Here is a 19,144-nt window from a genome sequence, read left to right on the forward strand (position 1 = left end):
TCACAAAAAAAAGAATTTGCATGTTCTTACTAGAAAAACTATTCCTCATACATATAGTGAGCAGCATCTCCATAGTCCTTACCAAAAGCACAGATTCAAGCAAAGAAGGGATATGATTGTGTGTATAAATCTATATGTACAATCACGGCATGGTTTCCCACCTCACCGAGGTGGCGTCGTTTCCAGCCAGATACTCGTACACAACGGCCTCCCCGCGCCTCCCCTGTCGAAGCCTCAGCTGTGCAGAAGATGCTCACAAGATACTTTCTCAAGGTCCAAGGAACTCGCAACCAATGTCCGATGACTCGTGATTAGCACAGCCAAGATTACGATGAGGAAGCTACGACTGACCTGACGAGCTAGTGCCACGCTACTCCAACAGTACTGGTCCTCGCTCGGGCCTCAGCCAGCGAAACAGTCATGGCTAGCATCATTTGCTCCTCAAAACTCTCGGGCATTATTGATCCTGGAAAAGGTTGGCCACTGCTGCTCTGGTTCTCGTCTTCATGTGAAATAGAAGCCAGACTGATAGCATCCCCAAATTCATCAGAACCTCCGTAGCTAGTTCCTATTTCAGCCATCTGAGATCGATGATCAGCCCATTCTCCAGCATCCCCGGTCATGTCGGGTGATGCCACAGTGCCGCTCTCTGCAGGAAAATAATTTTCAGATTCCTGCCCCTCCCCGTTGGAATACGCGCTGTATCCAGATATGTCACCACCGTAGTTGGTTAGGGGCCCTCCGTTAACCTGCTGACGTTCAGCAAGGGCTGCGATTGCGCAAGCAAGACCACCAGAAGGAGACGATGATGATCCAGCTGCGGGAACTGTTTCTGCTAAAGAGGTGTGATCTTCTACGTTGTATTCTCCTAACTGAAAAGATAGATCTTGACGCCCGCCATTTTCCTATAAAATCGTCGAGGACATACAGTTGAGAGAGCAAGTTAGTATGGCTAATTCTTGCACAAAAACTTCTTCAAATGAGGATTCAATCCATATGGAAAGTAAAGCACACAATGGTTTTCGTGAAAAATCGAGAACAGATGAGGATGATCTGTTGGATATTAGCAAAATAGTACCTGAATAGACAGCCAAATCGCCTCCATAACCATGATGTCCTCGAGATCAAGGTCAAATTCATCCTCCCTACATTTAGAGCAAACATAATTAACATAAAAAGTCTGTTACATGTTCAACAACCATCTAGTAAATGTCTAAATCTCTAAGTAGCAATCCCTAATTAATTGTATATATTATATCTTCAATACTCACAAAGCCAAGTACCAAATGGCTTTATTAATCGACCATTTCTACAACAATAGCCATGTGATACACAGGGAACGCTTGATGAAACTTTAATATTTGCAAAGAGCTCAAAAATATCAATGGATTTTCTAAATAAACAATTCTAATTAGAGAAAAATGGCGTACCTAGTCTGCCTTTGGCGTGGAGGTGGTCTAATCACTGAAGTTTCAATGGACTCATCTGAAGCAACAGTTTCTTCACTTTCTATTGCAGAAAAAGAAGTGGGCGCTGTGTACAGGCAAATCACAATTATTACACGAGCAAGAAATCAGTATCTACAATGAGAGGCTCAGACCAGTTACCTTGGGTTGAGCAATATTCAACCTCAGTTGGTGCTCTCATACTGCTAGAAGAGCTTATTTCTCTTAGTTGTATCGACTTCTCTTCATCCTGGAGTTCTTGATGCCTCATCCTTATTTTGGCCTCGATAACTCGTTGCTCTTCCTGTGGATGAAAATAATAGCAAACGTTTCAGTGACGAATATTCAATACTACAAATAAAAGTCACAAAATTACGATAAAATCGCTCTCACAAGTTGCTCTATGATTTTCTCCTCCTTTGTCTTAACACCTCGATACTCCACAGCATAATTTGATGTTTTACAGAACGGGCACCTTTAAGAGTTAAAGACGAGCACAAGCTGAAAACTTGACATGTAACAAAGGTAAACACAATTTTCCCTAAATCATATACTGTTACGATATGCGTTTGTGTGTGTGCGCGCACACATCCATACACTTTTGAATCAGTTATCAGTATATGAGTAAAATCTAACACATCGACATGCAATCTCTTCTTTTCTTTTCTCTGTTTCAAAGGAAACAAATACAAACAACTCCTACCAAAATCAAATCCATTAAAATAAGGATACTGTGTAGGGCACGTCGCATTGGGGGTCTTCATCTGTACAAAACACTCTAAAAGTGGGAGCAGTTCAGTAAAATCACAAACACCAGACCATTATTTAGTTGAACTAAGAAACAAGCAAGAATCAATACCCGTACAGATGCCCTTGGTGCAGCATCTCGACCGATTAAGACTTGGATAGTACTGAAAACATCCAAAACCAAGAACGATATCATTAAATGATGAACATCTCACATTGAAAGAGACAACCTAATATGCATTACTCAAAAAACACAACAAACTATCCATCATCAAGACTACACATTGCTACAAGTAATCACCAACCCATAATAAAGACAACCACCAAATTCGAGTTCCTCAACAACAATCCTAATAAACCAAAGCACCAAAAAATAAGATTAAATTAAATTTCCAAAAAATTCCAAAAAAACGTGTACAAACCAAGAAGCAAATGGGACACTCCTCAAGGTCAGAGGAATCATCATCACCAGGGTAGCAAGGCGCCAGCTTGGAGTCAAGAATCAGCTTCCGAAGCTTCTTATGATCCACATCTCTGTGTTGGTACAACCCCTGAGGCCTAGTGTACTTCTCATCCACCACCTGCCTCCTCTTCACCCCCAATTTATTCCCCATCACCAATACCTCTCGATTTCCCCCCAAAAGCTTCACAATCGCAGCAAAATTCTCACTCAATCGCATCCAAACATCTCGTAAAACACAGAAATGGTAGAAAGAAACGCCAATTGCACTCGAAATAAACACAGATTTCGGAATAAATTGGAATTCAATTAAACCTTGGAATTCAATTGCAATGATACACAGGTAAATTATGCGCCTTTACACATCCCTACATGTATATTTATATTGGAGAGGGGAGAGAGAGAGTTGAACAAGATATATCTACTAGATTCGGTGTTTACGCCATGGATTAAAGAAATTGAAGCTACTGCCACAGAGAAGAACAGAACAGAGACGGCTATACATACATAATTTACATATATATATATATATATATAAATAAATTTAAAAATAATTTATTGCCTCATTTTTGCAGCAAAAAAACAAGAAAGTTTCGATTTTTAACCAATCAATTGCCTTAATTAAAAAAGAGATTAAATACTTAATGATGCTGAGTAATATGTAATTAATGATTAGGAGAGCAATAGAGAGAATCAAAGGGGTGGTGGAGTGCAATATCCGGAAAGAATAATGAATAAATAATAGAGTAAATCAATTTGCAGAGAGAGTGTTGTTTTTTATAATTTATAAATGTAATAAAGTGAAGTATATGATGTGTGTAGAGAAATTGTCCTACACTACCATTGTCAATTTTTTGTTTTGTAGTTCGTACAATGTTTCTCTTTTGGATCTTTTTCTACTTTTAATTTTACTTTTGGTTTCATCATTGAAATAATTTGACTAGGGGTGGGGAAATAGTATATAATCATATTCTTTAGAAAAAAAGGATTGCAACGAAATTGAAAATTGGTTTAGGGTTCCAATCATAACCTAGTGTTAAAAGAATGGTACTCCCTCCGTCCCATTGAAGATGACCCACTTTTTTTTTTGGTTTGTCCCAACTAAAATGACCCATTACTTAAAAAGGAAACACCTCTATCTCTACTTTATTTCCTCTCTCTTACTTTACTCTTTCCTCTTAACACACAAAATATAACTGCATAAAATCCCGTGCCGTCCAAGAAAGGGGTCATCTTCCTTGGGACGGAGGGAGTACCAATTATTACTCTCTTCATCATGATTTACGAGATGCATTTCATTTTAACACGCAAAATAAAAATAATGTATGAAGAACGAATAAAATAAAAAAGAGAATAAATGAAAATATCTTCTTTTTGTCAAAAGAAGAAATAAAAAATGCGCATAATATATCTTTGAGGGCGAAGAGAGTATTAGTTTCAACTATAAGATTTGAGTGCAATTGATTATGTGTTTGAAGGGATTATAATAATCAATGGCGGAGCCTGGGGCCAGAGGGGCCCAAGGGCCCCTCACCCATTTGATTTATTCCTATATAAAATACTCCCTACGTCCAAGGAAGATGACTCATTTCTTGGACGGCACGAGATTTTATACAATTTTATTTTGTATGTTAAATGGAGAGAGTAAAGTAAGAGAGGGGATAAAGTAAAGATAAAGGGGTTTCCATTTTAAGTAATGGGTCATCTTGCTTGGGACAAACCAAAAAGGAAAGTGGGTCATCTTTAATGGGACGGATGAAGTATATGTATGCAAGGATTAGCAATTGTTTCAGTAGCCGAGTTGGTCTGAGTTTCAGGCAAGCCAATCCAACTGATATGAGTTCAAATCCCATATCTAGCATATTGACTGTATTAGTTTTTATGCCTTTTTGTTAATTTCTCTAGTATAATCTTATAGCTATTATTTTATATAAATAATTTTTTTAATTACAATTAAATGATTTCATTATTTAACAATATAAATGACTCCTTTCTCTTTAATTCTATGAATATATAAATTTTCATATAATATTATTTAGAAATCACTTTTAATCATATCATTTACAAAAATCTAGACTAGAAGAAAATAATTCATTAATTCCACAAATACATAGATATATTATAGTAAAATCAATTTAAATAGTATGGTCTTTATTATAACAAATCTATTCTTTAATATATTTTTTAATTCGATGTTGTTACTATATTACTAAATTTTATTATTCATACTCTAATTATTTATCTCATTATCCATTTCTCACATACACTTATGTCGGAGTTGTTTCCGCGTCGTTAACATAGAAAACACTCAACAAATTTTAGCAATAATTTGGGCCCCCAGGATTAGAATCCTGACTCCGCCACTGATAATAATATTAGCGAAATTGATTTTGCTCGAGGTATTTTTCGTGTTTATGAAAAAATACTAAGTGGACAACATGCTAATGTAATTTGAATTTAGATAGCAAGCAAACTTGAAATTATTAATTTCCTAGTTGGCTATTGTATAATGTAAGATTTGATTATGAAATCGATTAATTTATCAACTTGATCTATCTTTGGGGAATGGTAGTACAATATTGTACAATTTGGTTTATCTTTATTAGTGAGACAACCAAAATTAGGATGTTTCCATGTCTGTAGGTTCATTTGTAGAGTCCTTTTCACCTATTCACTAGTGTTAGAAAAAAAATACTCTAATCAATTGAGATACTAGAGTGCTAGTGCCAAAAAAAGTGAAAAAAATCTATACATGTTTTCCTTCAACCCTGTTAGCAAATAAAAGTTCATCTATAGATTAGAAATACATATGAATATTATTATTTTGTTGTTAATATGGGCTTAATTATGAGAGTCAATACACCGCCAAAGGATTATAAGTAGCGGCAAATTCAATTCCGCAAAATTAAGAACATGCTGAAACGCACCGTCAACATTATCTACATAACTTGTTTATAGACCGACATAATCCGCCATTAATGTTTATTTATATTTATTTTTAATAACGACACGTGCTTGCGTCGCAATTACGGAGGATGTATTTTCTTAATCATCGAAAATATATGTTGATTAATCTACTTTTGCTAGGGTCATATACATTCAGACTAGAAAAACACACTAGAGTCGATGTGTTAAGAGATCATATGTACTATAGTGCAGGAACGGATCTAATGTGCAAGGAGGAGGGGCAAATGTCCTCCCTCAAAATTTCATATCTATGTATAAATTCTATTATAGAAAAAAATTAATATTAGTTTCTTCTTTAAATGTCCCTTCTCAAGCACTTCAAATATCCCCACATGTATTTTTGCTCCTTCTATGATCATTTTCTAGATCCGTCCCGTGCAAGATCATTTAAAAATAATTGTATAAGGCATTTTCATCATAATGTAGACCTATATATATTACTCCATAAATTAATGTAATAAGCTTTAATGTGTTTCCTAGTTATGTCAATATAGCAAGTGCAACATCCAATATCATGTTAATATTATTATAAGAATAATTGTATAGTTTCATGCAATAAATAGTGCGATATAAAGCTATCTTTAAAAAAGACTCGGATAAGTATAAGGTATTTTCATCATTAATTGGCTGTTTTCCGACCATTTCAATGTAACAATATCTGACACATAGGATATTGTACATGAATATTAGATTCTTTACAAAATAAATATAAAAAAAAAAAAGAAAGACAAACAATTGGTTGTTAAGGTTGGTTAACCTTGTGAACCTAATTGGTATGCTTTAGCAAAATCATTAATAGTATCTCTTTTGTTTAATTTCTGTCAATAATAGTGGGCTTAACTATTTTGTGAGCTGTTGGATTGTAGATAGAGTGGTTAAGGTAGTGAAAATGATTAATGGGATATGGTTGTTTTAAATAAGTTTTCTTTTCACTTAATTTTGTTTTTTGCGATTAAAATGAGGATTAATGGAACGTGACCTAAGCTGGTTTGTTTTTTTACATGTTCAATTGTTCATAGTGTGAATTTGTTACTATTTAATGTTTAATTCTTACCCAAGCTGAGTTAGGTGAGGTTGGACGGTCGATCGAATGCATTCCACAAATTTCACTAAAATTCAGTTTTTGGAGTTGTCATCGTTCAATTTTTGGAGTTGTCATCGTTCAATTTTTGGAGTTGTCATCAATCTCACAGTTCGGAAGCTCTGCTCGAATTTTTTGGGTTGGAAAATTTTATTATATTGAGCTTTCGAAGTTGCCACCGATCTCACGTTTCAGCAGCTCCGTCCTGACCTTCTTGAATTAAGGTTCACTTACGTTTTTTATCTGACATCTCTTATTAGTGATGACCATCATATCTCATATGTCTATGTATTGAAGACTTTCTTCACTATATTTGATCCTACTAGTTCTATTTTCTGGATCTGTTATTATTATAATTGTATATTATTAGATTCACTCTTCGATCAAAATATGGTTTGACTCGTGTCATACATAAATAAAATATAAGTACTAACTGAGACCTAACGTTATTGATCAACACCATATGTATAAAAATATTATTAAGAGGTATGTGTTCATCAACTTAACACGAGGGTCTCACCAACTATCGAGATGATTAATTATTTATTTATCCTAGTCAATTATTTTGATTCCCACGCTTAAAATAAATTATCCATTATATAGGTTAATTGATAAAATCCTCACCAACTCTGATCTGATTTTGGACTTTAAATATGCATCCAAATTGTTATAATTTTTTTTCTCTAAAAGCTACACATTCATATGCAGACTAAGGGCATACACATCCGCGTGTAGGGATAGGGAAAAGCACGCCGTTGCATATCCCTAAGCACGCCCCCGATGCACGTGTATTCGTGCCTAAGCATGTTGGTCGTCCGAATTATATAAAAAACTTATGGGATTGCCCGTTCTCCACAATAGCAAAATAACTCATTTATGTGGTTGTTATAAAATTAAAAGAATATATGACGTTGAATATCTCATATTTCCGCGTCATGAAATTTGTACGAATAAAAATTCCACGTTTAAAATCGGACAACTAGTTGGACTGTAGATTGCTTAAGAGCTAAAATTGATACTTATGGGCTTATAATAATGGAAAGGGAAAACATTTGATGAAAAAACTTTCTTCAATCAAGATTGCTAAATGAGAAAAAAGTTTATTGCACCAAAATGTAGCAAGAAATAAAAGGATGGAACAAGAAAAAAGCTCATGACAAAATTTCATACTCAGTTTCCAGCAGAGTCTTGTGGGAGGAGCTGTGATCGATCAATCTCCGCGACTCCTCCCACAGCTTCGTCTCCATCCCCAGCTTCCGAAGCTCCATAAGACCACGCTCGACTGCCACAAAATCACACATATACACTCAACATTATGTCAAGCGTCAACAATGAATTTTGACAATGTGGAGTTGTTTTCAAACACTTCGGCCTATAAAAAGCCGGCCCTAGCTAGCACGTCGTGGACTAAAACAGCGAAGCATGTATAGAGCAACAGAAAAAGACGAGTATTTTAGACTATGCTAAGTCAAGTTGTATCAAATAATTCACATTTAGATTTAATGTTAACATTGTTGGTTGTTCAAAAGAGAGAGTACCATCAACGGCATCGTGTGAATTAGGCGCCCGGTTTCCTTGGTTGATCCAGAATTGCAGCCTATCTTCAGCAATATCCGGTTCCAGCCCTTGAGTTTTCGCTCGTCTCCAGAAGTACGACAGCCAAGCCTTGATACACAAGGTATACAGCTTTATTAGCCATATCATATGATCAAACAAGCATTGTCAAAGCACAAACACAGGAAGATATTCGGGCTTTACTTGCTTAAGAAGCACGTCTTCACACTCCTCCGGACTCAATCCTGAAACGAAGCACATTTCGTAAATACATTCAGATATCAGACTTTCCATGTAACAGAACGAACGAAAAATACCAAATGTTTCCGAATTATTGGTGCTCTCAGCCGGTAGCTTCACTTCATCTGCAGATTGAATTTTTCATAATTCGAAAGAAAGTAAAAGCTCGTTAGTCGTTTACTCCTAGAAACTCTTGAAAGATCATACCTCAACATGGCACATACATGAAAAAAAAGGAGACTCTTAAGAGATGAATCCATACATACCAATATTAGATTTTAGAATAACCGGGCGACGTTTCTGTGCCAGTGCCATAGCTATCGCCTCCTCTACCTTTCAAAGAAAGACTAGCAAAAAATCAACGCAGTAATGTGATTCAAACGAAGACGTGAGGGATCATGATTGGGAAATGAACCTTGAGGGCACTCAGTTCCCGGAGGCCTTTTTCAACCATAAGCATGCTTTCCAAGTCGACCTTCTTTGTAAGATCTTCCTTGTGCAGCAGAACTCTCTCCCTTTCGTCTAAACCATCGGCCGCTGACAAATTGACAGAAAAAAAAATCAGTTGGAATGAAAATATTTTAACTAAACAACGAAAATGATGCCTACCGGAATGATGCACATCTTTTGCTTTACGTCCTGCTGCCAATATAACTTCAACAGGGCGTGAAGCGAAACGTGACCAATATTCATGCCTTGGTTCGGCTATCTCTGCGTGGATCCCTGCATAAAACGAATGAAATGTAACTCTGCAGATGGATTTCTTTCGCAATATCCTCTTACAGAGGCTCAAAAAAAAACGAGCGCCTTCAAACGAATGCATAACTAAATTTACCGTGGCGAATGCACAAACTCCAGCATCGAGCAAGCCAACACCTCTTGAGAACAACCTCTTCCTAAAGTATTAGACTGCCAATCAGATAAGTAAGGACAAACAACGAAAGGCTGTAAGGAGGCGAGGTCTGGTTTAACCGGTAGATACCATCTCCTCGTGAGTCAGTATCATCCGTTGTGTGGTTATCTTAAGCGATTTAACTTCTAGCATCGCGACATGGAGTTGATCCAGAGCAGAGTTAGCTTCTTCCCTCGATGCCTTAAAGAGAAAAATCATACGAATCGTCACATTTCAAGATGATAAAAACTCACAAAAATAGTGTAAATTGCTATCCAGTGAGTCCAAATACCTCAATTTCCATTCGGAGGACTGCAAGCTCCTCGTTGCCACCGCCATAAGTGTCTGCTGCGATTTTAAGAGCAGCCTGCAAAGGGAAACAATGCTCAGCTTGTAAACTACGTACGAAGACTAATTTGTGAAAATGGTCGAAAGACTAATGAGCTACACAAATGAAATCGATGAGATGTCAAAACAGATGGAAAACTGGAATAACCAGTAGATAATCGACATACCTCTCGTTTCTGAAGATCAGCTTCCTTCCTGAAGAGTGAGCATACCAAGGAGATGTTTACATACAGAAATCATGATTTTTATCGAAAAAGTTCCAAAAATCATAACAACCTGCTTAAAAGCCGAGCTTCTAAAGACACACCATCGCCTAAAGACTCAATCTGAAAGAGCGCAGTTTTAAATTGGCGTATAAAGCCACATTTTTAGTGTAGAAATGCACAGAAAAAATCAGCATTGTCGCTTCACATTATTAAACGTTTTCTTTTGGATCGGTAGAGTATAATAGACTCAAACGATTACCTGTTTTTCGAGCTGTCTGGTTCTTGCTTCCGCTTCATCATAACGTTCCTCTGCTATCCTGAGCTGAAAGAGATGGTCACGTTACGATGCTAACCAACAGGTAAAACCGGACACTGAAATCTGAAATTAGGCTTTCCGATACCAAGATCTTCGATAAGAAAAGGTAGTGAATGAGAATAGGAGCCTAGAAGGATCACCTTTTCCACTAAACTCTCGTTTTCTTCTTGAAGCATGTCAAGCTGCAGATTCGAAGCATCCTTTTCGGTGATCAAATGAAATGGAATGAAATACGCAATGCTACCATTATAAGTCCTCTTTTTTTGTGAATATGTATGATAACACGCACATACAATAGATGGTCCCGTTGAAGAAATCAACCTAATGTTGTAAATCATACCTCGTCTTGTAGAGCAGAAGAGGACTGCAGGCCACCTTGTTCTTTTAATTTGAAAGTTCCAAAATCGAGTGATAACCTGGAATCGACAGAAAAGTAATGCACGAGATAAGAGTGAAACCAAATATTTACTCGAAAAACCAAAGGAAGTTAAAGAAGACATCTACTTTTTATCCCTGACTTTATCGAGCTGAGAATCAGCGGTATTTCCAGATGCCACGGGCTTAAGTGACAGAGACACGCTTGATGGCACCATGGCAACTGTCTTCACCCTCAAATTCGGCCGGCCAACTAAACTAGCAGAAGAGGATGATCTTCCAGCGGTGCGAGCTGATGCTGGTTGTGGTGGTTCCTCCGAAGCATTCATTTGAACAGAAGAAGCTGTTCTTACATGTGTGGAGTGATTAAGAGACAGGGACGGTTCAACAGGCTTTGACTGTCGGTGGCGAGCTGATGAAGGCTGCTGATGTTCTACAGATGGTTCAAGTGGCTTGGGACGAGAATAACGAGCAGAGGAAGGCTGCTGATGCTCCACGCTTGAAGATGGCTCGAGAGGCTTGGAGCGAGACTGCCTATTACGAGCTGACGAAGGCTGATCTACTGAGTTACGAACTGACTAGAAAGTAAAAAAGAAGTTCAGGATACGAAAAAACAGAGACGTAGAATCAGAAAACTGCCATGTATGCAAGATAACTCACCATTGGAGAACGACTTCGAGCTTGCCTTCCGCCAGCAAGTCCTATACCAGCTGACGGAACGCTTGAGTTGAAATCATACAGTTCGTCCTCCTCTTCGTCATCTGCTGGTTGCTGAGCCATAACCTCCGCAAGCCTTTGAGCAGCTGCCTTGTTCTGTGGCTTCTTCATACTTAGATTAGTCGAAGTGGAACGAGTATGCTGATGCATTGGGGACGTCATGATGAAAACTCCCGAAAAGACTTGTTTCCTCTGTTTGTAAACAACAGACGAAGCATTACAAAGCGATGATACTAACGAAAACTTCCCTAAACGCAATCCTAGAAAATTTATATCTCAATCTTCAGCGATTCTTCGATTAATTTCATTATGAGTTAGTCTATACCATATTGAATCTAACTAATTTACACCAGTTGAAGAGCATTATGAGCTCTCTCACTTCTAAGGCCACGCCAGATTCGCAATAAGACAACGGAAAAATGCACCATCGTTGTCTAGAAAAGGCCGGATACATACATATATCACACCAACATTCATACCAAAAACAAAAAATTCCCACAATCTCTACCTTTCTAGTCAAGATTTTACTTACAATCAAACCAAGATGTCATTTTTAAGTGAATTCTCACTACAAATGACCTTGTTGTTCTCTTTTATCAACTAATTAAGGACTAACTCGGATTGAAGAAAGCTATAGAACTACTTATTGTTAATAGTAAACTCACTAATTTGGTGATGTGTGAAGAATTGAACCCTAATGAGGAAATCTAGGAGGCCAAACAATGGAACTAACACATCATTTCCACAAAATCAATCAGAATAAAACAACGATCTTTAATCAAGAAAAGACACACATTTGGGGGTACCTACAATAAATGAATTCAGCTTCGATTTCCTACAAAAGGGTTCTGGCATTTCGACAAATACAATGAATGCGTTATAATGCATGTGAAACACACCGTACCTTGTGGAAATTTGGGGAGAACTTATCAAAATTCTTGTGATTTCATATGTATAGCTATAATCTATGTGTGTCGATTGGGGATCTGGTTCTCTCTGTGGCAGTTTGGCGGTGTGATTGAGTGGGAGTGGAGTTGGGTTCGGAGAATTTAAGGAAGAGAGGAGAGAAATCCCACACGTGCATATTTTCGCCATTTCCATGTCATAATCCATGCAAGAAAATATTTCATTTATTTCTTTTTTTTATTACTACAACGTTTTTTCTCCATTTTTTCATTTTCAAAAAATTAAAAATTGAACCTGAATTTTTTATTTTTTCGTAAAATTATGGTTCATTGTATTAAAACCACGATGAATTTAGTTTAATTTATTTAGATATTCGGATAAATTATGGTTTATATAATTAAATCATAAATAACTCACTGACTTTTTTAAAGTATAACTACTTTTTCATATAAAATGATTTATTTTTGGATAAGGAAATAATACGAGAACTATGTTTGGCACTCGTATCAGATTTGATCACCATTTATGAAATATATTTGGAATGAGAAATTGCAAATGCACATAAAATAAAACACAGGCAAATTCTTTTTAGTATGCACAGTTCCATCTCAAAAACATAACAACTACTGTCAAAGAAACTAATTTTGGCATGAAAAAACTAGTGTGTCCCAGCAACACCAGCATTCGGGTTTCCATCTGAAACGGGAAGCTCGAGTTAGTGTGCGTATTCCATCCCGGGGCGAGGAAGACGTGGCCTCACAGGTGTTTTCGAAGGACTAATCCTGCAAAATGTTGTCAAAATTACTATATAAAAAAAGTTGCTAGTTTTCCAAAACCCCGAGTTAGAACAAAGACGACGTATGCATACCTGATCCGCTGGGAACCCAGCATCTCACCACAACAGTCGAGGGCCAGTAGAGCACTCTCGGCCTGCAAATTTTAAAACGATCACGATTCTCAAAGCCTAATTAACGTTACAATAAGATATGGGATGTGGCCATTTGAATCATGTCGATATAGAAAGGAAAATGTACCATTTTGAATTCGACAAAAGCAATTCGAGTAGAGTGCATCTGGTCGCCTAAGAGCCTTAAGCGGGAGACCTACAATTAAGTGAATCTTCTGATAAATAGACGGCATCAAGTGAAAATATATGTAAAACCGCAGCTCGTTTTGGAACTCGTATGCATACCTCGCCACATCTTGCTTCAAAGAAATTCTTGACATCAATTTGAGTAACCTGCTCGGGAAAACATGTATCATGTGAATTTACGAAACATGATTTCACTTTTTGACATCTATTGACATAACCCCACGTGCTATTATTAGTGAAACTAAGAGGCGGTCGAGAAGGAAATGTGGAACGTATACCTTCTTATCAATGTTAGTGCAGTAGACTGTTCGGGCACACATCTCAAGCTCATCTTCCGACTGTTAAATTTTGTGCGAGAGAGTTAGTTATCGATTGAATTCAGTACAAAACAGTTGAAAAATGGTAGTGAGATGTCGAGAGTTAACAGCATGAGAAATGCTTCTTACCTGGGGAAGGAAAGTCGGGTTCACGGGAAGAATGGCCGTTTTAGAAGGCAAGACCTTGACAGTAGAGAAACCCAAAACCGTACCATTGAGAACCAGAGCAGCTCGAGCGGAATCTGTTGGAATCAATCACATGAGCGATAAATAACGTCTACAAGATCAAACAAGCGAATGAAGCTACTCCACAAGAAAATAAAAAAAGAAAGCTTACACTGATCAGAAAATTCTACAAAAGCAAAGCGAAGATTGGAGTGTGGATCACCGCAAACTCGACAATCGGCCACCTGTAAAGCAGATAAGACGAGATATCAAGATCCGTATAACTACACTTGTTCCTGATGGATCGAATAATGGACTTATCCAAGTTTCGAAGCAAAAGTTCCAAATAGTAAATCATGTATATGGCGTTGCGGTGACTTTGATAGAAGTAAAAAATATCAGACATTCTCTATTGTACAGAGACTGAGTTAAAAATGCCTTTGTTGCATAAAAATACGGAGATTCATTGTATGCTTTAGCGAGCACCATAGGTATATTAAAGAACAAACGAGCTGAGAAACGTACCTGTCCAAAGCTGCTGAATAACGCAGCAAGCTGCTCCTCGGAGATCTGAATGAAGGAAAACCATATGAACAAGAGTTTCGAAAATGATGCAATACGAATAAGTTAGTAGATCTTCACTTACATTGTGATCAATGTCTGCGACGTAAACAGTTCGTCTAATACTTTCTTCTCTTTGAGCTTTAAAAGCTCGGCCGTTCATTCTCTTCTTACCCTGGTCGTAGTTATTTCTTCTCTGACAACAGAAAGTAGAACAAAACACCATCAGGAAACACTACATGTACATGTAGCAATTCGGTGACAGCTGATAAATGGTCTGGATTACTTAAGACATCAGGAAACTATACGATCACTAAATTCTACATAAATCACTAAATTCTACATAAATCGGGATCAAGAAACATTCCAATGGGAAAGGAGGTTAAAAATTATCAGTGAATCATGATCAAGAAACATATCCAACGGGAAAGGAGGTTCGAATCAACAACAAAATGATGACTATTGGTTCAAAATACATCTTTAGAACTTCATACCAATTGCCAAATTCCCCTCAATAACCACAAGTGTGTTTCTTGACAGAATTACCGGAAAAAATGGGGTCAAAACAATCATCCACATACAAGATATTAGAACATAAAACACTTCTTCAAGAATGAGAAAAGGCCACCAAATCATTAAAAGCAAAGAATCTCATCACAAATTCAATCACTCATTCCACAGCCCAAAATTTGGATTTCTCCTTTTCTTTCAGAAATCAAAGAAACAACATAACTGAATTCCAGCAACTACAAAAATTCCACTCAAAATCAACATGAACAAAGACAAGAAACCAATATCACAGTCCACATCAAGAAATAGACCATCAAATTACTGGGAAAAAAATCAGAATTATCAACACAAGATCATCAACAAGATATCAAAACACAAAACACTTCTTCAAGAACGAGAAACAGCCACCAAATTAATACTAAAGGCAAAGAATTCAAGAAGCCAATCACAAATTCAACCACTCTCAATCCACACCTCAAAAATGGGATTTTTCCCTTTTTTCCAGAAATCAAAGAAACAACATAACTGAATTCCATCAACCACAAAAATTCCACTCAAAATCAATATGAACAAAGACAAAAAAACAAAATAAACCATCAAAAAGAATCAAATTCATATACCCTTCTGTGATTAGCGAAACCCCCATTCCCAAAATCCATATGCAAATTGTAACCACCATTGTGAATCTGCTGATACGACGAAGGAAAGAACTCCTTCGCCAAGGGATTCAGCTCCAGCTTCTTCAACATATCCACAATCTCCTTCATCTCCAGCTCCGATTTCGAATCCACATTCGGATTCAAACCAGAATCATTCACGCCATCCGAGCCCTCCGAATTAGAATTCCCAAATTCCTCCACTGAAGAAGGCTCCACAGCAACAGCAGCTAACTCCATTTCCGAAAAGATTGAAGAATCAAAAAGGGGCAGTGAGGAAAGGATTAAAGATCACTCCTTTTTCACTTCTCTCCTCATAAAAACCCAATCTTTATTACTATTTCGCAATTAAAATGTAGGGATCGATCAAAAAGAGCCCCCTTATCTAGAGAGATTCTCTCACAATTGAATGGAGCGGCAATGGGAGGAATGTGATGAGAGAGAGAGATAGAGAGGTGCAATGTTTTTAAAGGGTTTTTTTTCTGAGGCAAAATTCTTGATCACAAGTGGCAATGGTGGTTTATGGAATGAATCAACAGGTGGCCCTTTGCTTTGGCTTTTTTCTTTTTTGTTATTCTTGTTCGTTAGAGAGAGAGTCGGTGCATGCTAACTGTGAGAGAAGAGAGAGAGAGCGGTGGAATGAAATTAAAAGGGAATTTGGTTTTTGTGAGTGACAGGATATGGCTTTCATCAATCATAACTGACTCCTTTTTATTGGGATTGATAAATTTCATTTCCTTGCAAGCATCTTATAATGATGTTGTAATGAAATGATACATGTGCTCTCCACTTTTATTCGAGTAATTTTTAATTTGAGGTGTGACAAAAATATATAATTGGAGCAGTCGACGTCGTGTCGGTGTCGTCGTTAATCGTTAAGTATAGACAGAGACAATGGTGTGTCTAGCCAGTGGCGGAGCTAGTAATTTTGTGGGGGGTCCAAGAAGAAGAAAAATTTTAGCGCTCACTGTTAATAAATATAGGTATTTCTCGATTATTTTGTCATCAAAGTAGTCGTAGGAAGACCCTTTTATGTTTTGCCTTTTTTTCATCATTTAGAATTAAAAGATCTTAAAAATAAAGGAATGTTTTCAGATATTTAATGCAAAAGAAATAAATGCATATCAAGAAAATGTAATAAATCGAAAATAATTGATATAAGAATTTTGTGATGACCTTAAAAAAAATTACCTACTAATAAAATTAAGTTTTTCATAAGTAAACCAATTGTTTAAGTGTACATATAAATTTTTTTGATAAAACTATTAATTATATTACAATGCTAATATAAAAATAGTTTTAAAATTTATATTACAATATTTACAAGTTATTGAACAAATAACATCATTTCAAAATACTCTTTAAAAGTCATGAACTAAACACGTCTCTAAAAAATGAATTGACAGAAATAGTTATTGAATAAATATATCACATCTCTAAAATATAATTTGACCAAAAAAATAGAATATAGCATAAGATAAAAATAATATTTCATGATCAGGTAAATATTGCAATTTATTTGACAAGAAATGGCTTACTAACACATTGGGCAAATATTTAAAAAAGAAAGGCGTGGCTGAGATTCGAAGTCAGTACCTTCCACAACTAAGAACTGAAGCCAATGGACTTGCCAACTGCACTACCAAGTGATTCGATTAATGCTTCTAAATACATATAATATAGTCAAAGTAGAATGGTTAGCTCCGCCCATGTGTCTAGCAGTAGTGCGAATGTCGGCTCTTAATGGACTTTCGATTAATATATTATCAAGTATCGTCATACGAGACTATCACTAAAGAAATTTATTTTGGTACGAGGAGAATGTCTCTATATTGAAAATTATCGACCATCCTTGTATATTTTGGTGCGGGGATATTAGATGATGTCATGTCATGTCACGGCGTCATTGATTATATCTCGATAGACAGTGGTGTATCTAGCAGTAGTGGGAGTGCCGGCTCTTCTGTCTATTGTTCTCATCTCTTTTCATTCTTTGTTGAATTACTTTCGTTTCGTTCCTTCTACTAGTGAATAGGTCGTGAAAGTGAGGATAAATGAGCTACGAGATTTCAAAGTATGGATAAATGGATATTGGATAATGGGCTATGGAAGTATGATGAGAGGGTAAGATCTTTTGAGATGTAGACATGCGCAACTAGCTTGGAGAAATATTGCTTCTATCATATGCTCAATTTCAAGGTTGGTTTATCTTTCAAGTAGACTACGTAACACTAAGGAAATGTATTTTACAATATAGGCATAACATGAATCCAAGACGTGAGTGCACAATTTGACATATAGTGATTCATAATTATATGATACCATAAAAAGTATTTCAAATATAATTGTACTTATTATTCTCACATAGATATGTAATTGTGTACAATATAGGTATCAATAGTACTACGGAGTACTAATAACTACAAATTGATGTGTACTCACGCGATAACGTTTTTGCGCTGACATAGATCCGTTACTATTAATAGTACTACGAAGTACTAATAAATACAAATCGATGTGTACTCACACGATAACGTTTTGGCACTGACGTAGATCTGTTATTGTCAAAAATTTCATAGAATTATCGACACATTCTCGTTGAAACAGTTATATTGTATGAACGCTCTTACATAGTCTTTATGGACTTTTTATTATAATTATTAATTATCATCACAAGAGACTATCTCAAAAAAATTGACTGCCCTTAAATATTTTGGTGCAGTGATTGTTAGACGACGTCATCACATGAGACTATCTCTAACCTAAATTACATTTGATGGTTGAGATCCGAATTAGTAGATGGATTTGTTCTATTATGTTATGAATTTACATATGTGATGAATGTAAATATAGAAAATTTCTAATTTTGTTATAGTCAACAAGTACACACAACATAATTCATCTAGACTATTTTATTTAGAAGAAATTACCTCAAAATAATAATAAACTTTAAACCCCTTCCAAGGAGACTAAATTAAAATTTTATACTCCGTTTGGACACACTTCCAAGTCCTATTCCAATTAGACTAGTTTATAAATTAAAACTATTTTTAACAAGTATTTGTACCATTTTATTTATTTAATTTAGTGATTGCTCAAAGATGTTTACCGCCGTGTATTATACTCCAAGAAAGTCCAACTTTTGACTTAGAAATTTGGTAGGATGTCTGCAAAATTTATTTTTTAAGGTCAAAGAATTAAGATAGTCTAAAGTATTCCACAGTCAAGATAGAAAATTGGTTAAAACTACAAATGACAGAATACTAATAGTAGTATCCAAGTTTAAAGATAGATAATAGTCATATACATGTTGCAAAATTTTGATCAATTTCTGGTGATACATGTAACGGCATTATTTCAAATATTTAATTTTTCTTTTCATTTCTTTTTTCTTTAGATTTTTTTAATATAATTAAAAAAAAAACAATTTCAGTATCACCAAAGATATCATTTTATACATGGATGAAACAATGAAGAGAAACTAAAACCTTATAATGCAATATTCTAATTTATTAATTAATTGAGCTAAAAGCAACTATAATTAAGCTTATAAAATGATGATAAACACTCCTACGTGCACACCCTCAT

At 36.0% G+C, this 19,144-nt stretch overlaps 3 protein-coding genes across 4 annotated transcripts; all 3 read right to left on the reverse strand.

Moving 5' to 3' along the window:
• On the reverse strand, nucleotides 1-3,386 carry LOC125202361 (E3 ubiquitin-protein ligase DA2L-like). Its single transcript, XM_048100743.2, has 8 exons — nucleotides 2,615-3,386; nucleotides 2,305-2,356; nucleotides 2,178-2,223; nucleotides 1,839-1,920; nucleotides 1,608-1,749; nucleotides 1,431-1,533; nucleotides 1,079-1,145; nucleotides 1-905 (listed from the first exon to the last, which is right to left on the reverse strand). Exons 1-8 carry the CDS (start codon nucleotides 2,870-2,872, stop codon nucleotides 360-362), a joined length of 1,296 nt encoding a protein of 431 aa, XP_047956700.2. The 5' UTR covers nucleotides 2,873-3,386; the 3' UTR covers nucleotides 1-359.
• Nucleotides 3,387-7,739: 4,353 nt separating this feature from the next.
• On the reverse strand, nucleotides 7,740-12,515 carry LOC125201769 (uncharacterized). 2 transcript variants are annotated; one of them, XM_089064189.1, is made up of 18 exons: nucleotides 12,244-12,515; nucleotides 11,292-11,538; nucleotides 10,761-11,209; nucleotides 10,597-10,672; nucleotides 10,397-10,438; nucleotides 10,200-10,262; nucleotides 10,011-10,060; nucleotides 9,902-9,929; nucleotides 9,679-9,753; nucleotides 9,477-9,587; nucleotides 9,330-9,390; nucleotides 9,104-9,217; nucleotides 8,910-9,031; nucleotides 8,761-8,827; nucleotides 8,572-8,619; nucleotides 8,459-8,499; nucleotides 8,239-8,365; nucleotides 7,740-7,982 (listed from the first exon to the last, which is right to left on the reverse strand). In XM_089064189.1, the coding sequence occupies exons 1-18, from the start codon at nucleotides 12,459-12,461 to the stop codon at nucleotides 7,852-7,854; spliced, it is 2,070 nt and encodes a 689-aa protein (XP_088920315.1). In that variant the 5' UTR covers nucleotides 12,462-12,515; the 3' UTR covers nucleotides 7,740-7,851. The 2 variants fall into 2 exon arrangements, with proteins under 2 accessions (XP_088920315.1, XP_047955970.2); XM_048100013.2 differs by having other exon boundaries at nucleotides 11,292-11,540; nucleotides 12,253-12,372.
• A 288-nt stretch (nucleotides 12,516-12,803) lies between these two features.
• On the reverse strand, nucleotides 12,804-16,221 carry LOC125201747 (polyadenylate-binding protein-interacting protein 9-like). The gene is made up of 10 exons (XM_048099986.2): nucleotides 15,521-16,221; nucleotides 14,476-14,586; nucleotides 14,355-14,399; nucleotides 14,002-14,074; nucleotides 13,794-13,906; nucleotides 13,626-13,685; nucleotides 13,447-13,494; nucleotides 13,289-13,357; nucleotides 13,123-13,184; nucleotides 12,804-13,036 (listed from the first exon to the last, which is right to left on the reverse strand). The coding sequence occupies exons 1-10, from the start codon at nucleotides 15,794-15,796 to the stop codon at nucleotides 12,970-12,972; spliced, it is 924 nt and encodes a 307-aa protein (XP_047955943.1). The 5' UTR covers nucleotides 15,797-16,221; the 3' UTR covers nucleotides 12,804-12,969.
• Between the last annotated feature and the right edge of the window lie 2,923 nt (nucleotides 16,222-19,144).

Source organism: Salvia hispanica, chromosome 2, assembly GCF_029641045.1.
Source record: "Salvia hispanica isolate PSC_SH4W2 chromosome 2, Shi_PSC_v1, whole genome shotgun sequence".
Lineage (NCBI taxonomy): Eukaryota > Viridiplantae > Streptophyta > Magnoliopsida > Lamiales > Lamiaceae > Salvia > Salvia hispanica.